Consider the following 20,829-nt stretch of genomic DNA (forward strand, 5'->3'; position numbering starts at 1 on the left):
CTCGCTTTTCCTTATTTGTATATTAATTGTCAGTATTGTACTACAGTATATTATAGATAGAAAATTTATCAATGCGCCACGAGGGTTTTTTTAAAAAGATTTGTAGCCATGCAATATTAATATAACAGAAATATATTACATATTTCAATAATATGTATTTTTTCAACAGACAGAGCCAATACTTCCTTATTATTGATATCTATTTTTAGAATTCAATAAAATCTTGTTAAGTAATCTTATTGAGTGAGTTCTTATACTTACTTTTTTCATTATTCTTTGGACTAATATCCATACTGGATCATAAACCTAATTTGTTATGTATTCCCTGTTTATTTTATCATGTTTATTCACAACTTAAACTTCAGTGCTATACTTTAATGTTGAAAATAATTTCGATACGCTATTGTCCATTTTTTACATATGTTACAGTTTTGTAAAAATTTGCATCGATGACATCCATAACCAAAAATGTATTGGAATTGTCCTGACCTTGTTGCAAATAAAACAGATTTATACTATTTATTAAATATATGTGCATAATATCATATATAATAAAGATATTTAATTCTACTTTTGAATTAAATTTGCTTAACATCAACATTCAATATTGATTGCTTTTCGAAGTAAAACTAAGATGTAATTTGTTCGGCAAAATGGACACGCTTTTGAATATTCTGTTTAGGACATTAATGCGTCTGGTGATCTATATATTTTGTTTCCTAAACTTTTGGCCTGATATTTTGTTTCCTAAACTTTTGGCCTGGGGCATACTCTAAGAAGATTAATTCAGAAAAGACTGCACGGAAACCATTTTTATATGTTGGTTTTTATTCTTCTCAATACTGTGGGATATGTGATTTAATTAATAATAGTAATCTCGTTTATTTAACTGTAAATATTTGATTTTTTTTCTCCCCCCCCCCCCTCGATTCAAACTATGAGCTTTTTTCATTCATTGATCTTGGGTTAATTAATATTTAACTGTGTACTACTTTAGGCTGATGTTTTTAATTTAACAGATGCATTTTTACGATGAGCGTTACCATTTTTATGAATTTGAGAGATACCTAACAAATAAGAGGAATAAGTCAATAGTCCAAATGTGACATAAAGATTAAAGGGACAGGGTCGTTACTGGAACGTTTTCCTGTTTAAAATCAAAATACTATTATGTCTTTTTGCATGTGATTTACGTATTGGTTTTATAATGGAATGAACATGTACATATAGTAATAGTATTGTTAAGGATGATTTCACTTTATTTTGAGAAATTTAAATATTTTCACTGGTTGTTTATCGATTAGAAACACAGATGTTTACATGTTTAAAATCCCAAAACTGTTTATTATCTAAGATTTTAGTTTTTTTTAACGTTTAAATAGCACGTGTTACTAATATTTTTCTATATTATGTAATGGTACAATGAATAATGAGTTATTTACGTTTTCCATCTGTAATGGTTCTTTACGTCAACATATTTTTCATAACAATTTATTGAAACAATATTTCACGCGGTCTGACTATTTTGACATCGCATATTATTTTTCTTGAAAGTATTTTACCTGTCCATGTCATGAAAATGCAAGATAAATTAATTCTGCGACCAGTAATAATTCTTCGTATGATGTAATCACGTGGTCCTTGTACGTGTTTGATTTAGGAGATACCCTCTAGCAATCCAAAACAACTTGAATGGCTTCATTCAAAAACTCAAATTTGACCTTTGACAATTAATTTTGTAATTAAAACAGGTTCACTCTCTTCATGTAAACCATTAGACAAGATACAAAAGGCAAGTTCAATATAACATACAACCATTTTCCATAAAACTGTTAAGTAATCTAGACAATCAGAACTGTTAAGTCATCTAGAAATCAGACTGATTATGACGTTTTTATACTAAATCTGTTAGATGTGTACTGATGGATATTTTAGTTAGGGAGAACATGATTTATGTATTAAATGTAATTGACTTTGAACTAGTTATAGCGTTCATTAACTGCGAGTACTCTTATATCGGTGCTTTGTGCCTATTGTTTTTATGTTAGTTGTTTTTAGCTCACCTGACCTAAATGGCCAAGTGAGCTTTTCTCATCAGTTGGCGTCCGTCGTCCGTTAATTTTTACAAAAATCTTCTCCTCTGAAACTACTCGGCCAAATTAAACCAAACTTGGCCACAATCATCATTGGGATATGATTTGAAAAAAAAAATGTGTCCGATGACCCCACTTGCAAACCGAGATGGCCGGCATGGCTAAAAATAGAACATAGGGGTAAAATGCAAGTTTTGCCTATTGTTTTGAAAACCGCTATAAATAGAGAAAATCTTTTTTTTTTTTTTTTTTAACACTTGAATAAAGTTTTATTGCACTAAAGCTGTTAACAATGACCTTACCGCTACAGCTTTAACAGTAAGGTACCCCGATATTGTTAATATCTATAAGAACAGGGTTTCATATAGATAAGTAGTATTTTCTTATATTTTATATTAGTAATAGTACAATTAAATACAATGTTCAATAATAATATGACATACTAATCCGAAATTAATTATCTACTGTTTTTTTACAATTAAATACAATGTTCAATAATAATATGATACACTAATCCGAAATAAATTATCTACTGTCATCTCGTTTATCAATTGCATGGTTTAAATGTGTGGAATATCGATTTTCTTGATCGGATGTTTTACCTTGTTTAAAGGTGAGAGCATGCTTTTTAATGGATGTTTATTGTGGAATTAAATAGAGAAAATCTTACAGGGGTAAAAATGTTCAGAATGTTGAGCTCTACCTATTGTTCATTCACGTCAAAACTTTCAGACGACTTCTTTTAGGAGTTATTGCCCTTAAATGATAAATTTTACCATTTTAAAAAAATGTTTGTCTATTATCTTGAAAAATATAATAGATAGACAGAATCTTTAAATGGCAAAAATGATCAGCAAGACAAGATCCACAAGTAAGTCAAATGGCCGAAATCTTCAGTCGACGCCTTCTTAGAGTTATTGCCCTATGATGACGATTTTAACATTTATTTTTTGCGTTTTTCCCACATATCTCTGATTCCTTGCCCGGCTTTGGCTTTACTTTTTTGTCCCTTTTGGTTTATAGCTCTTCATCTTTTTAATAAGCTTTGGATCTTCAAATATTTTGGCCTCGAGCATCACTGAAAAGACATTTATTGTCGAAATGCGCATCTGGTGCAGAAAAATTGGTACCGTTTATGTTATTATAAACTATATTAGATAGATCGAAACTTTAAATAGCAAAAATGACTAGCAAGACAAGATCTACAAATAAGTCAAATGACCGAAATTGTTAGTCGACTCCTTATTGAAGTTTTTGACCTTTAATGACGATTTTTCCCGTTTCTGCCTATTATCTTGCAAACTGTAATATATAGATAGAAGCTTTAAAATGCACTTATGATCAGCAAGACAAGATCCGCAAATAAGCCATATGGCCAAAATCTTCAGTCGACTCATTATTGGAGTTATTGCCCTTTAATGATAATTTTTTTTAACATTTTTTTTGCAGTTTTTGAATATTATCTTGAAAACTTCAATAGATAAATAGAAACTTTAAAAAGGAATAATTATCAGCAGGATAAGATTTACAAATATGTCAACATGACTGAACTTAATTATCAGTTAACTCTTTATGGAGTTCTTCCCCTTTTATGATGATTTTTACTAAAAAGTGGCCATTGTTGACGATGCAGGTGAGCGACACAGGCTCTTTAGAGACTCTAGTTTTGTGCTTCGTATCGAACTATTAAGTTAAGCTATTGCAACACTGATTTATGCAGTTTGTTCGTATGTTTTGCTGTTGCAACCACTTAATCTTGATCGTTATACAAATTATCACGAATCAATACGCTGGTAATTTTTTTCAATATTGATGTTTGGGAGGAGGAATAAATTCCTTAAAACTGTAAGAGTCCTGTACTGAAGCCTGAGTTACAGGAAACAAGTGATGGTAGGGACTCATTCTATGTTTTTTTCATTAATGCCCTCTTGGGAAACTGTCCTTAACTTTCCTATCCAAACACTTTCCCGAGCAAGTCTGTCGGCCCGTGACCAACTCTTGTTGTGGTCTATGATAGTGATGGTAAGTTTTTTTTAGATCAGCTTGGGCGTGTACAGGTGGTCTCAAATGACGACTTACGGGGAGGTCGGGCTTGCAGGTGAAGTAATTTCGATGACCATTCATGCGTTTGTTAAATGGCTGTTCTGTCTCGCCAACAAACTGCATGCCACATCGACACTGAAGAAGGTATACAACATTCTGGGTTTTGCAAGTTACATTGCAATATATAGTGCATACGGACCCAGTGGAGTGGTAAGTAAATGTTTGAGTATTCAGTATTTGTTGGCAAGTCAGACATCGCACGACTTGCACCATCCTGCAGTTTAAGAGATTTTATTAGAGAAGACATCAGCTCTCACAAATAAGTCTTTCAGATTTTTTGGTCTCCGAAAAGCTAAGACATGAGGTTTGGGAAAGGTCTTGGATTATTTTGGGTGTTTGGCAATAATCTGACAATTGACAATTGACACGGATCAAACGGGAAGGTTAGTAAAGACGGATTGTATGTTAAACAAACAGAACAATTTCGCTTCGCCTCTTTTGTTTGTACTGTAATAGGTCATTGCGGCTGTTATTGTTAGTACGCGCAAACCCCTTATCTATGTCCCATTTCTTATAACCTCGTTTGGTCAAAAATCCGCGAAGTTCCTGTAACCGTTTAGTGACAGCCCCCTCAGAGGAGCAAATCCGCTTTACTCTGAGAGCTTGACTGTACGGGATACTTTTTGTATAGTGTTTGGGGTGACAGCTTTGGGGGAAAGGTACTGATGTTTACAGTAGAGGTCTGTTGATATGACACCGTCCTTTGTAGAAGTAGTTGTGTACAAGAAAGATATTTTAGAGTCGAAAATTTCATATATGAATTTAATTGACTGGTAGGCGTTGTTAGCATGTTTGACAAAATCATCCAGTTTTTGTTGGGATTCAATCCATTTCATGTCAACATCATCGATGAAACGGAACCAAGACAGAGGTTTAGAAAAAGATGTTGAAATGATTTGTTTCTCTTATTTGCCCATGAAAATATTGGCGTAAGACGGTGACATTTTCGTCCCCATCGCTGTCCCGTTTATCTGCAGGTGATGTTCACCATTGAAGGTGAAATTTTTGGCGTAAGACGGTGCCATTTTCGTCCCCATCGCTGTCCCGTTTATCTGAAGGTAGTGTTCACCATTGAAGGTGAAATTGTTGCATTTCAGAACCAGAGTAAGCAGCTGGACTAAACATTCGGTGGGTAGTTCTAAAATGTTGCGCGAGTCCTATATTTCCTTGCACGATTGTATTCCGTCATCATGAGATATGTTGGTATACAATGAGGTTACATCCAAAGTGACAAGGAGAGTTTCCGGAGGAAGATGGTTCATGGATTCCATTTTACGAAGGTAATCTGTGGTGTCTTGAATGTGAGAAGGAAGATTTTCTTCATGAGATCTTAAATGGAAGTCTACGAATTCCGAGATTGTCTCAGTCGGGTGGCCGTTTGCGGGTACAATGGGTCTACCAGGGTTGTTAACCTTGTGTATTTTTTGAAGAAGATACAATCGACCAGGCTTGGCGTTCTCTGGTTTTAAATATCCGATTGTATCCTCATCTATGTGACCGTCATTGTGCATGCTTTGTAACGCAGCAGTAATTTTGGAACTAAACTCGGAAAGTTCCAAAATTATTACTGCGTTACAAACCATGCACAATGACGGTCACATAGATGAGGATACAATCGGATATTTAGGGTTGTGACACAATACATGATGTATAGTGGCAAGTAGATGGTGTACTTTTCAGATCAGCTATTTTGTCTGTCGTAAAGGATGATAAAATTATTTACCATGCCGCCACATCAATTTGAAAAGTACATTATCTACTTGCCACTATACATCATGTACTGTGTTACAACCCTAGACAAAGCCGAGGAGGAAAGGTATTACACCGACCAACGAAAGCTTTATTTTTATGTAGCATAGGTGGTCGAGTGGTCTAGGGCGCTGGACACTGTGCAGGCGGTGTTGCCACGATATAACAGAAGCATGTGTTCGAATCCCGCTGAGGGAAGAACAAAAATTTGCTGACGCAAATTTGAAGATCTAACATTGTTGGGCTAAATTTGAGACGAACTATATATATATATATTATAAAAACAAGTCTAAATTGAAAACAACGTTCAAACCTATGATTGCGTTGGATAAAAACCGCAATTTTTATACGTGTGCATGCAAAACAAATTTCTTGGTAGAGTGGTCTAAATACAGCACAAACAACATTTTCCAAAAGACCAAAAAAGTGAAAAAGTATATTTTAACAAAACGCATTTGACTAGCAGGTCGAACAACGGATGTTCTTAAACCCTGCTGACTGCCATGGCGATTGCCAAATAAACAGATCACCAGATGTAAAAATGGATCTTAATTTATTAATAATATACCAAACAGAAAACAATAAACTTGCGGAAAAGATGGTATACATATATATTTAGAGTAATTATGAATATAAAATGTGTTTTCAGCCGTGTATCACCTTTACTGGTGATCCAATGGATTCAATGGATGGATCTGTCGTAGAGTTGTCACTTGTTTAGACGTACTTATCAAAATAATTATTTCTGTGACTGTATCTTACGATCCTTTACGATAGATATTTAGCTAATCTGCGATCAATTCCATATATCATGTACAGTGTTACAACTTTATATTCTACTGACGAGGAAAAGTAACACTAGGCCACCGAATGATGAATTATTAGTTCAGTCTAGGTGGCCGAGTGGTCTAGAGCGCTGTACACAATGCAGGCGGTGTTGTCTCGATATCCCAATAGCATGAGATCGAATCCCAGCGAGTGTAGAAAAAAATTTGCTTCCGCAAATTTGCAGATTTAACATTGTTGTGCTGATATTTAGAGAGTAACTCGTCTAAACATCAGCCCAATAATGTTAGATCTGTAAATTTGATTTCGCAATTTATTTGTTCTTCCCTCGCCGGGATTCGAACTCATGCTACTGAGATATCGTGACACCAAATCGCCTGCACTGTATCCGACGCGCTAGACCACACGACCACCTAGGCTTCAAAATAAAGCTTTCGGTGGCCGGGTGTTACCTTTCCTCGTCAGTTTTAATCTAGCGTCGTAATACAGTACATGATATATAAGGCATGAAGATGGAATTGTTACAGATCAGCTGAAATATCTATTGTAAAGGATCCTACAAATTAATGCAAGATAAAGTCACAGAAATAATTATATTTATAAGTACGTCTGAACCAGTGACAACTCTACAACAGATTTATCCATCGGATCACCAGCAGTGATGGTGATACATGGCTGTGTACATTCTGTATATACAACTCGTCTAAACATCAGCCAAACAATATATAAAAAGTCTAAATTGAAAACAACGTTCAAACATATGATTGCGTTGGATAAAAACCGCAATTTTTATACGTGTGCATGTAAAACAAATTTCTTGGTAGAGGGGTCTAAATACAGCACAAACAACATTTTTCAAAAGACCAAAAAGTGAAAATTATATTTTAACAAAACGCATTTGACTAACAGGTATATATATATATATAGTCATTGCTTTCCGATTAATAGTTCAAAGTTGAATGCAAAATGTAAAAAAGAAATCTGCGACATAACCCATTTAGATTGACTGTAGAGGATGTCTTCCATCTAGTATTATTTTACCTCAACGGATATGTAATCTATTTCTAATTTTTTACTAGTTGGATACATATCATTTCATGGTTAATACGAGACAACGTTTAAAAACTTAATATTTTATTATAAATCAATCCTGTATTTCAAATGAATGACTGAAATAATGTTAGTAAATATAGGCATTAAAGCAAATGCAGTCACTTTAAGTGCATCTTATGAGGAGCACTGAAATTATTAACACCCATTCATCGTCTTCTTTTAAAGTTGTGGGTCAAACGATAAATATGTAACAGTTTGAAACATGAATACACTTTTTATACAAAGACACTTGAACTTATTATTAAAGTAGGACACGCGCTTCATAAGCATTTTCATTGTCAGGTAAGATTTTATTTCTTTTAATAGTTTTATTTGTGAAATTCTAATTTGTGAATATATATAGACTTTAATGTCGTATTGATTGAGTAACTTCATGACTTCAATGTCGATTTTTTTGAGTAACGTCGTGACTTCAATGAAGCCATTTCAGTTACAACGTATTTCACCGTATGGGAGCTTCAATTTTCATATTCTTCTTAGAAATTTCTTGAGCAATCGGAATAAAACTTGTTTTTTTCTAATTGTTTAATATATCAATAATGATTGTAATTAGTGTAATGCTATTGTTCGTACGGATATCTTTATATTGAATTTTGGTGTTATAAAAATTTGAAAATAATTTTAAATTAATGAGTGCATTTCCCTCACGCATAGCTCTGATGCTTTGTCTTTTAGCGAATGTGACCTACTGAATTAGACTATTTTGTCTAGACTAGTTTGTACTAACATGAGCAACACAACGGTTGCCACATGTGGAGTAGGATCTGCTTACCCGTCCGGAGCACCTGAGATCACCCCCAGTTTTGGGTGGGGTTCGTGTTGCTTAGTCTTTAGTTTTCTATGTTGTGTTTTGTGTACTATTATTTGTCTGTTTGTCTTTTTCTTTTTTAGCCATGGCGTTGTCAGTTTATTTTCGATTTATGAGTTTGAATGTCCCTCTGGTATCTTTCGCCCCTCTTTTTTGTCCAGGTTCGGCTATACATTTGATACTTTCTCTATTTATCCGCTCTTAGAAATTTTTCTATTATTTTTAATTTTCATGTATGTTAGTCACTAGCATCGCCGACGAATAAAATTGAGAATGGAAATGGGGAATGTGTCAAAGAGACAACAACCCGACCAAAGAGCAGAAAACAACATTAATTGTCGAAATGCACATCTGGTTTTAAAATACTGATATCGTTTTATTGGAATTTGCTGTCAAAAATGTTTGGAAATAATTTTAGATTAAGGAATGTATCTTTCTCCCATATATCTCTGATTCTCGTTCAGGTTTGGATTAACTTTTGGCCCTTTGTGGTGTTATCCGCTGTTCAATGTTTGCATTATCTTATGTATTTTCAAGTATTTCAGCCTCGAGGATCTCTAAAGAGACATTAATTGTCAAATTGCGTATCTGTTGTAGTAACATTGGTACCGTTAATGTTTTACTACTGGCTCGTTACCTCTGGTTGTTGACTGTTGGTCTCTGAGGGTATTATCAACCCAGTAGCAAGTATTTCGATACGTTAATGAAAAAGGAAAAACTTTTTGTGAAACTTGATGTTATAAAATTTGGAAATAATTTTAGAGTAAGGAATGTATCTTTCTCATGCATAGCATAGCTCTTATCATTTTTCCGAGTTTGGCTTTGCGTTACGTTTTTTTTTTTTTTTTTTTTTTGTTTCTTTTAATTTTTGCATTATGTTTTGGATTTTCAAATATTTTGGCCTCAAGCACACGAGAGGATTTATGAACGGCATCAGGGAGTCCAGAATCTGGAAGCTTGACCGCAAGAGTTAACTGTTAATATGTATTGGTCAAATACTACTGTGTGGATCGGTTGGCATATGTATGGTGGCAATGATTCCTAATATGTTATCGGTTGGCATATGTATGGCGGCAATGATTCCTGATTTGTTATCGGTTGGCATATGTATGGCAGCAATGATTCCTAATATGTTATTGGTTGGCATATGTTTGGCGGCAATGATCCTAATATGTTATCGGTTGGCATATGTATGGCGGCAATGATTCCTGTTTTGTTATCGGTTGGCATATGTATGGCAGCAATGATTCCTAATATGTTATTGGTTGGCATATGTATGGCGGCAATGATTCCTAATATGTTATTGGTTGGCATATGTATGGCGGCAATGATTCCTAATATGTTATTGGTTGGCATATGTATGGCAGCAATGATTCCTAATATGTTATTGGTTGGCATATGTATGGCGGCAATGATTCCTAATATGTTATTGGTTGGCATATGTATGGCGGCAATGATTCCTAATATGTTATTGGTTGGCATATGTTTGGCGGCAATGATCCTAATATGTTATCGGTTGGCATATGTATGGCGGCAATGATTCCTTTATATTTCTGTTGCACAGAATTGGAAAGCAAGTTTCATCCTCTCTTAATGTACGTAATAAATGCCACGAGTAGAGAAAGGTGTGCTTACCTTCCATAGCACCTGACATCATACTCCGGCTATGTATACTATTGTTTGTCTTTTTGTCTTTAAATAAATTCAAATAGATAAACACAAATGTTTTAATGTATAAATGAGATTTTATAAACAACAACATATTTTGAAAAAGAAAAGCTTAGAATAATAAGTCGAAAAAAATACACTCTGAGTCAACTTAAAGACGGAAGTAGAAACAAGACCACGAAAATGCTCTCGACATTAAAGGGCACATTTCAAACTGAACACCAATTAAGTTCAAGTTCAGGATTTGCTATAATAAACACTTATATAAAACTCTTATGGATACAGGAAAAAGGAAATTATGCAGTTTTTGATTTAGGTATTCCTGAATATTCACAAGTTATTTTTAAAGTGTTTGGTTAACATTCAAAACTTTATCATGTAAAAACCTCTTTTTTTATTATTAATAATAATTATTTTGGAATAAATATGTCTAAAACCATGTGTTTATTTATTTGAATGTGTTGAATGTAACACTTTAGGGCGTTTTGTAGAATGGAATTTTACAGATAGGACACTTGTGTAACGTCAATGGAAGGAAATATACACGAAGTAGGATACAATGTTGTTTATTTTTAAGACCACCGTAAACTGTTAACTTTTTTTTAATAGACTTAAGTTTAATCCTTGTTTTTTGCTAGTAAAGGGTTTGTTTTGCTCAGTCATCAGTTTTCTGTGTGATAGATTTGTGAGTGATAACTATCCTTTCTTAGGGTTTTTGATTCTATATTTTTTTTTTAGTTCCGTAGTATGTTATTTATTTAACTTTTCTTATTTATGATCTCTGCTTTCTTGTTAATTTGAATCAATATATGAGCTGCGTTGGATAGAAATCTACCATACGTAAGTGCACGTATACATTTACATGTATAGGACTTTCATTGATTTTGGAACATTCTAATACGAAATACAAGATGAATTTTGGTCTGTTTTGTAGATTTCCTTATAAAAACTCAATTTTAAAACAGTTTCAGACTTTCCATAGAGATTTTTCCAACCCGGAATAGGTTAACAGATGTATTAATATCCTTTTGAATAAGGTTGATTTCTCTCCGACGCAGCTCATATATTATTCCATTGACTGTAGTAAAAAAATTGTGCATCCTGGTCTTATACCTCCAAAAGTAAGACCCATGCTCAAATCCGTTTATCGATACGTGTTGTATAAATAAACAACATTGTCCGGTCGAAAACTTGTCGTTTTATTTGATGCTGGATGTTAGAAGAGAGTCTGTGCACGTTTAAGATATTTGACACTTGACGTTGAGTAAACAACAATCAATAATTTAATCGTTTTCTATATGTTACAGAAATGCAAGTTAAAGAAGAGCCAAAAGAACAAGAATACAAGTCATGCCAATATGGATCTTATCAAAACACAAGGAACTTGTACAATACAAATTGTACTGATGAGCATTTTATGGAAAAGACTGAAGTATCAAACATTTATTGTCAAAAACAAATTGAAACCAAACAAAATGATTTGGCAATGTCTGAAAGCACATTACATACCTCACCAAAACACAGAGAAATGTCACATGCGTTACCTAAACGAATCGCACAAATGCAGCACAGACTGCAACAAGGTTCTGCAAAAAGGGGAAATTTAGCACAGCCAAAACACAGTAGATACAAACCGTTTGTATTTCATCATTATTCAAACCAATCATTTGATAAACAGATATACAATACAGAAAATGATCAATTTCCAAATTCTAACGACATGGATAATTTAGAAGATCGCCATATTGGATATATGAACACACAACCATCAAATCCCATGCATGACCATCCGGACAATTTCAATGATATTACAAATGCAAGTTTTAATGATCCGAAAACTGTGAATGTACAAGAATCCGAACCAATGGAGGGATTGTTTGGGTGGACTTTAATTGATAAAGTTTATATTCCTTATATCTTTCGAGCAGATAACAAAAGATATGTTTGTGTCCGTTTACTAGAGCAAAAACTATTGAAAAAGTATCCAAACTTTTTCCCGAAAGAATTAGCCAACAGGGAACCTTTAACAAGTTCATTCATCAAACCAAATGAATGTAGAGTTTTTAACCAATTATACCAAATGCAAAGTAAAGGCAAACTAGAAATTCCATTGTTTAATCAAGAGGATGTAGTGGTACTCCTATCAGAATTCATGGGATTTTATTCAGTGGTTCAAAAAACATACCCAGATTGTTGTCATCTGCCCTGTGATAGCAACAAACGAAAGCGTAGATCGATCAAATCCGGATGGGTGCAAATCAACAACACAATTATTCCATATGTATGCAGGTCGGAAATAAAATTTTTACCTCTAGCAGTGCTCACACATGCCGCTTCTATTAGCGTGCCATCAGAAGGTGTGCCACCCACTGACAACGAATGTGATGAGCTAAATAGAAGATGTTCTGCGGAAGGTTTTAAATTTACGTTTAAACCATCAACACGAATTGTTTCAATAAAAGAAATCCAAAACTTTTGTGATGTACAGGTGTACGATCTTCCGGAGAAAGATCCGTTAAACCATGCACAATACTTATCTACGGAAGAACCTATAACAGAAGGTTTAAAAATCAATACGCATCAAACTGACTCACCGAATTCTTTTTCAGAATTTTCACCAGAAACATCTGCACCTTATGCGGCGCACATGGAGTACGACCAGGAATATATGCATCCACCAGTTACATTTAGATATAACAGATTCCCATCTAATGTTCGATTTGGATCACCTAATGTTACTATTGTGCCACAAAACCGTGCTCCAAATCCATTCAGTGCGACAAGAAATCCAAACAACAATACTCAATTACATCATAACTCTTTGTTTAATTTTGCACGGAATACTCAAATTGCACCACCAAGGGCACACACTGGACAACCGATTCTGCAGAAAACAATTTTAAATGCATTTACACCAGGCCAGAATATTAATGTAAATTACGGAATAAATATTCAAAATATTACTCCAACGCCTCAAAGTATCCCAGAAGCTAAACAAGTGAATCCTACTCAACAGAAAACTACAAAACCCCGAGCAATAGATTTTGATAAAAATAACGTAATGCAAGTACATTGTATTGCGCCGAAAGAAATGGGCTTGTCACCGAGCGGTGGCAACATGATATTGACTTCAGATTTTCGACAATCATCTTCTCAATTTGGTCATAGTTCGACAGATAATTACAATATTTGTGAACAAACATGTAACTTGCCTAAAAAACCATGCGACATGACGAAGAATATATGCCAATCAAATGCAGAATATACAGAATCAATAGAATGTAGAAAGAATGAACAATCAATGATAAGGTCAAGAAATAGTTCGCAGTCTAATTCAAAAACACCAGATACCAACACACAACTGGAAACCAGTTACCAAATGAAGCAAAAGCAAGCAGTCAGAGAGTTCATTTCGTGCATCAAAGGCGTTTGGTTTGGTGGTAAAAATATTTCATGTCTTCATTTGAATAACCCAGGAAGATCGGGAAAGTTTTGTTTAGTTGAAGCGGTTTGTAAACTTTATTATGGTAACACACCGGTTAGCGAATTTCTGTTTACAATTGAAAACGTGTTATTAACTGTTACCTGTACTGAATTAGAGGAGCAAGCTTTTATAGAATACTATCAATTACCGGTGAAAGTTCTAAAATGTAACAAGATGATAGAACTCACAGCGTTCGAAAAGTTGTTTCCCCAGCTTACTGAAGTTTTGAATGGATATTCTCCACATTACTACCCTCATCAAAATCCAAGATGCCTTCTTCCTATACCAGATGTATCTAGCATGCCTCAATATTTGAGAAGAGGAAGAAGGTTTAATACTCGTCCTGCTTTAGATCACAATGTTCCCGCATGCAAAGGTAAGTTTAAACACATACTAATTCAATTGCGAGACAGGCTACTCAAGTTAAGACAGGAAACGTACCTATAAGACTCGAAATGTCACAAATATATATGACAACAGTAGACAGAAAGAAAAAAAATGTAGAATTAATTGTCGAAAGCTGTACGGGGACAGATATCCGTTTACATCTATGGTATTCGAACTATTGCGGATGGTTTTCTCATTGGCAATCATACCATATCCTTATATTATAGGAATGTTTTAAAATTTTCCATTATCTGCTACCACACATTTAAATTCGTACGGCACTCTGCTCTCTTTATTGGTGAGCTAAGGGGTACCAGATGGCAGAAACCATTTGAACCTTGTAATTTTCAGATAATAATAATGGTAAGCAGATTTTTGCTCATGACAAGTAAAATCCAGTCATAAATCGCATGCCAGATACGTCATAAACCAGGAAAGAAGAATTTATTAGGAAGTATAACTTCAAATGATGTGTATTCATGTAAATATTTAAAGGCCTTTAAGGGAAACCCCATAAAAACAAAGGAAATAATAACTTAGACTTTTTAAAAAATATTCCTTAGGATTGATTTTTTAGACATTGCATTCATAAGTATTTGAACAGAAACTTCTTTTATTTGCTTTTTAAAGTATTGACAACATTTTTTGTTAGTATTTCACCCATTTGTAATAGATCATCACATATTTTGTTTATGTAAAAGATAATAGTTTCATAAGATCATAACTACCTTCAACAGTTGGACATTATATTTGGCTTTACTCTGCTATAACGCAAAAACAAAAAACGACAAAAAGATAAAAAAAACCCACTAATTAGAAAGCTAATGGTAGCAATACACAGTTACATTGTAGGACTGTGATTTTCCATTTTGAAATAATGATTGTTTTTTACATGTTTCTGGGCTATTATCGATTGACACTCCGTATTTTTTAAATCCGGACCAGTCATAGGTCCAGAAAGTATTGTAATCTTTACAAACATTTTTCCTCACAAACTGTTTGACGCTATTTTACCAAAAAAATGAGATGAAAAACAAATGATTTTTATTTGATTCTTTGATAGATACATGTACATAGTTTCAGGAAAGGTATCACTCCAAAGGATTGAAATTCTACTTTTGGCAAAATTTTAGGGAATTATATGACATCTTCGCCCCCTTTTTGCAATATTTTATAGCAAATAAATGCAAATTGTTGCCATGGATACACAAAAAAGAAATGATATTTTACCATTTTAACTTAAGGAAATCAAATATATGGAAAATACTGATTACATGCATTTGCTCATATATGACATAAAGAGTAAGATTCATTTGTAAGAAAGCAAGGAAAAAGGGATGGTACAATTTACAATGGTCAATTTTAATTTTTTTAACAGTTGAGCAACACGAACCCCATTAAAAACCGGAGATGCACTCAAGTTCTCCGCAAGAGTAAGCAGTACTTGCTCTCCATGTTGATTTACATGAATACTGTTGAGCTTGATAGAGAAATGTTTTTTTTTTCCCTTTTTATACTCAATTCTGTCTCGTAAAATTATATTTAATTCATTCAAATGTTTCCAGATATAGCATGTAATTTGTTTCATTTTGCAGAGAGTTCTCCTGGCAGGGAAGACAATGTTATAATTCTCGATGATAACGGATCATAGTTGCCTTTCATTAAGGGAAACTGAAGTGACGGGAAATTCCAAAATGGTAGATGTCATTCATCTTGCAGTGTTTTATTTGCAGATCACTGAAAATACATAGTCCTGAATGATTACTGGTTAACATGATTTCAACTATGAATACAAAATCAAATTTGTTTAGGAAATTAACAAAAACCTTGTTCCTTTCAATACATACTATGACAGAGAGAAACAATTAAATAGGATTATGTGTTGTCTTCCGGTCCTATAGCTCGATAAGCAATATGAAACACCACATTCTCATAACAATCAAAGCAAAACACATCCTCATTTGGACAAAGACATTTTTGTATACGGAAATTGACAACTCGCAGCTTTTCAAGATGAATGAACTGTACACAAAAGAACAAACAACAGATAAAACACTGAGGCATTTCAAAATAAATAGAATATGTCACTGGATCCAATGTCAATGTCACAAGCCCTTACAGAATATTCAGAACATTTGTGTATTATTTTATTAATATACAAGCTAATATTCTGTTCAAATTTCTAGATTATCTTGGCTTTGCTTAAAATCAATATTTTACCCATTGTGTCTTCCTCCATAGTATCTTATTCTTCAGTTTCTCATCTTTTGCTTTTTTCTCTTCGAATCTACCATTTACCATGTCTGGTCAAAACTTCGTAAAATCGTATGTTCAAAAATTAATATGCACACTTCTTTTTTAAAGATTAAAACGACGAACGTTTTACATGTTCCGTATTTGGTGTCTCGTGTATGCTTTTTAACCTTTTTTATATTTGAGTTAAGTATTGGGCATTATTTTTTTATTGTTTGTATGATCAGTTTGTCAATATTTGCAATTTGCATTGCTTTTTTATTAGTGAATAATTGGAAGAAATGTTTAATTAAGCAATACTTGCCTGCCTGCCAATTTATTATGTTTTGTATCAATATATTGTAAATGTTTGCTATGCTGTTTTGTTGTAAATGTTTTAACAATTGTTTGTTGGAATTTACATTAATCAATACACAAATAATGAACATATTAAAGTAGAAAGACCTTCTTCTATATTAAAGTAAGAGGGTGTTCAGTATATACTTTCTATGAAGGGAACATCAAGAATAGAACTTCTCAACTATGAGAAATAAAATTGAGAATGGAAATGGGGAATGTGTCAAAGAGACAACAACCCGACCATAGAACAGACAACAGCAGAAGGTCACCAACAGGTCTTCAATGCAGCGAGAAATTCCCGCACCCGGAGGCGTCCTTCAGCTGGCCCCTAAACAAATATATATACTAGTTCAGTGATAATGAACGCCATACTAAACTCCAAATTGTACACAAGAAACTAAAATTAAAAATAATACAAGACTAACAAAGGCATTTATTAATTATTAATGCTATGCTAGCATATATATTCGTTAATGCTTGTATTTCTACGTGTAAGCAAGTTCATTTTAATACAGGTTGACAACAATGCTGTTATTGACTTGAAACAGTATTTAAAAACAACTGGTTTCGAAGTCGCATCCACTTCAGATAATTAAAATGACATCATGTTAACAAAAGAATTTTAAAATTACTTTTCTTTTTTGACGTAGAAGCATTTGCATACAGAACCATTGTCCTTACAGTAAATCAATATTAAAAACACCAAGCTTGAATGCTTACTCTTTTATCTTTAATTTTCGGAGACATGTCAACTATAATCTAGTCTCAGATTTCATGGTTATTTATTAAATTCTACCTCATAAAGATATTAATTTTTATTGTGTTCCTTGGACGTGTATTAACATATTCAAAATAATAAAATAAATAGGTTTCGTACTTTTATATATATGTATTCTTCGTAGATGACGTTTTATCTTGACGGATCCGATTTTTTTTTTCAAACATGTATATTTTGACAATAATAAAATATTGGTTACCACCCTCTATAGAAATATAGAAATAAATTATCTATATATATATATGACAGAAAAATATGTTTTTGAATGTTAAATGCTTCTGCTGTGATAATAAATCACTGACTTGTGTTGTAACCTGTTTTTCGTGACTTTTGTGTAATTAAGGGGTCATCACGATGGGTAATTAGAATGACATGTTACTAATTTTTTTGTACTTTTTATCATGCTTAGTCTTAATTACCGTTTGTCATGTTTGTTTTACTTTTAAGATTAATTGTGTGCGCTTTCCTAACAATATTTATGTATTTACATATTAAGATTTTTTGAAGTCATATTGATTATGATAATTCATTATTTAGTATAATCATATGCATTTAGATAGTTTTAGAGGATGTGGTATACATGGTCTACAAAAAGTCCACTAATATTCCTTTGAAATACTTTAAAAGATATGTGTTGAATCCAACAATTTAAGTTTAGCTTTTATTGTCTTAAAAAACAAAACATTAAGATTGGGAAAACGTTATTATAAACGTATTGCCCCTGGATGAAGGTGTTAGGGTAGATTAACACACGAGGGGAAATTTATCACCTAAGACAAAGTCGCGGGTGATAATTTTTTCACCGAGAATGTTAATAACCCTAATTCCTTCATCCAAGGGCAGTATGTTTTTTTATTATACTGAATGCTTTATGATTCAAATGCGCACTATGTTATTAGAAGGACAATTGTAAAAAAAAATAATGCTTAAACAATAACAGTTTGAAACGCGTATATTTCAAGTTACAGTAATATTAATCAAAAAATAGTTTTGTATGATGTATACAACTATGGGTATTTCTGAAAAGGATTGTGTTTTGTTCCATACTAGGTGTGTATGTTCCAAATCAAATATGTTCTATGACTTTTTATACATTTTGACTGGAGTGAGAGTTGTCTCATTGGCACTGATACCACATCTTCTTATTTATATGAAGGAAAAACATACAATCAAGTGTTGGCTATTTGCAATAAAATATTGATATATCCATTGCCTTGCCTACGACAATGTTGCGATAACAAGTCAAGCAATCCCAAATTTATTAAGGCAATTTTTAAGTTTCTCGCAATTTGAGACAGTTAATCTTTTTTACTGTTCATGAAAACTTGGTGTTCTTTTTATTTGACTTTTTAAACTTTTTATTTAGAGAGTACATGAGGGATGTTATTTCAGAAAATCACGTGATACACACATTAAAATCCGTAACTACGTCCATGGTGGACAGAGGTTTTTATATGATAGTATTTAATGTAAAATAGCGAGAAAGTTACTATTTTTCCTTTTCCAGTATTTGGTACATGATTTAAGAGCATACATTGTTTACTTTTTACTATTTTACTATATTATTATTAGTGTTGTCAAATTCAACAGTTTTTACTAACCGGTTACTCGGGAAATCTTTCGACCGATTAACCGGTTAACCGATACTTAAGTTGATGTTTCAAAGGTCTTCAGTCCTCTATAAATGCACGGTTTGTCCTGGTGAAGTTATATCTTTAATAATCCAATACTGCCATATCTACGATGGCATTTGTAATAACTTAAGATTGAGAAGTTGAAAATCGTCTTGATCTCGGCAAATTGAAAAAGTCTAATCTATATTTGACATGAAAATATTTTGTCATTTACTATCATTATAAGGGAAATTGACAAAGTCTATAACCGGTGATTGTTTCAATTTCTCTGGTGTCTCAGTAAAATTCTGTGGAGTGTTTCAGTTTGAGATGATTAATCGTGTCACTCATACCACACAGTATTATATATTAATTACATTCACATAATTTGCATTTTACCATTCTTGAGTGGGCATTCCGTTTAAAGTAGGACAAAGCCTAAGAAGATTGAGATGGCATATTTACATGTAGGTAAAAGTAAAATAATGAAGTTATTCTTAAAATGTATTCAGCTTACAACTGTTCAAAATACATGTACGTTAATTATGTTTACTTTAGATATTGCCAGGAGCTGATAGACAAGTTGTTTTTGGCTTTTGAGTGTTTTCAAGGTTAACAATAGGAATCAATATAATGGACAGTTGATCTGTCAAATTAATTAGCACGACTATCATTTTAAAAATTGATTAAAGATTTCAATACACATTTATATCAAATCTATCAGTAATGAAAAAAGGGCCGGTTAACCGGTTAGCGATTTTGGTATTGGATATTCGGTTTTTCCGACGGTTAACCGGTTAACCGGTTAGCGATTTTGGTATCGATATTAGGTCTTTCCGACGGTTAACCGGTTAGCGATTTTGGTATCGATATTAGGTCTTTCCGACGGTAAACCGGTTAGCGATTTTGGTATTCGATATTAGGTCTTTCCGACGGTTAACCGGTTAGCGATTTTGGTATCGATATTAGGTCTTTCCGACGGTTAACCGATTAACCGTTGACAACACTAATTATTATCCAACTTAACTTATTATGCAATTTTGTGATAATCCTATATGCAACCATCAATCAACCAATCTATCAATGTAATGTTGTATAAAATGTGGCATCAGTGGGAGCTGTTTTAATCAACTAAATGACAAAGTTTCTTTTTGTTTTTTAAGTATTAATAATAATATGTTGTTGCTTGGTTTCTTTTTTTGGCTTGTTTTAAATGTCATTTCTATTTTATTTTATTTTTTAGCTTTTTTAAATTTCTATAAAGAATATTTTTTTCTAGCAGATTGATGTACTTTGACTGTTCTGAAGAATAACGTAATAGATAAACAAATAGATATTTTTTATTAAAGAAGTTCGCCTTATTAGTCAAGGCTAATCTTTCCAAGGTCCTCAAAATAAGTCAACTATAAATCAGTATTCAACATAAGATAAATAAAAAGTAAAATCACAAAAATACTGAACTCCGAGGAAAACCCAAAAAGGAAAGTCCCCAATCAAATGGCAAAATCAAAAGTTCAAACACGTCAAACGAATGGATAACAACTGTCATATTCCTGACTTGGTACAGGCATTTTCTTATGTAGAAAATGGTGGATTGAACCTGGTTTTATAGCTAGCTTAACCTCTCACTTGTATGACAGTCGCATCAAATTCCA

General features: G+C 33.1%; 1 protein-coding gene across 12 annotated transcripts in view; it reads left to right on the forward strand.

Moving 5' to 3' along the window:
* Window positions 1-20,538, forward strand: part of LOC127732899 (uncharacterized) — a 34,585-nt gene extending 14,047 nt beyond the window's left edge. For 2 of the 12 annotated variants that reach the window (XM_052242107.1, XM_052242106.1), the window contains exons 2-3: window positions 11,628-14,180; window positions 15,787-20,538. In XM_052242107.1, coding sequence (XP_052098067.1) covers window positions 11,630-14,180; window positions 15,787-15,842 — 2,607 coding nt within the window. In that variant the 5' untranslated portion in view covers window positions 11,628-11,629 and the 3' untranslated portion in view covers window positions 15,843-20,538. The remainder of the gene's footprint in view (window positions 1-11,627; window positions 14,181-15,786) is intronic. The other 10 variants (XR_007996502.1, XR_007996500.1, XR_007996503.1 and 7 more) reach the window with 10 other exon arrangements.
* The last annotated feature ends 291 nt before the right edge of the window (window positions 20,539-20,829 follow it).

Source organism: Mytilus californianus, unplaced genomic scaffold, assembly GCF_021869535.1.
Source record: "Mytilus californianus isolate M0D057914Y unplaced genomic scaffold, xbMytCali1.0.p SCAF_3, whole genome shotgun sequence".
NCBI lineage: Eukaryota > Metazoa > Mollusca > Bivalvia > Mytilida > Mytilidae > Mytilus > Mytilus californianus.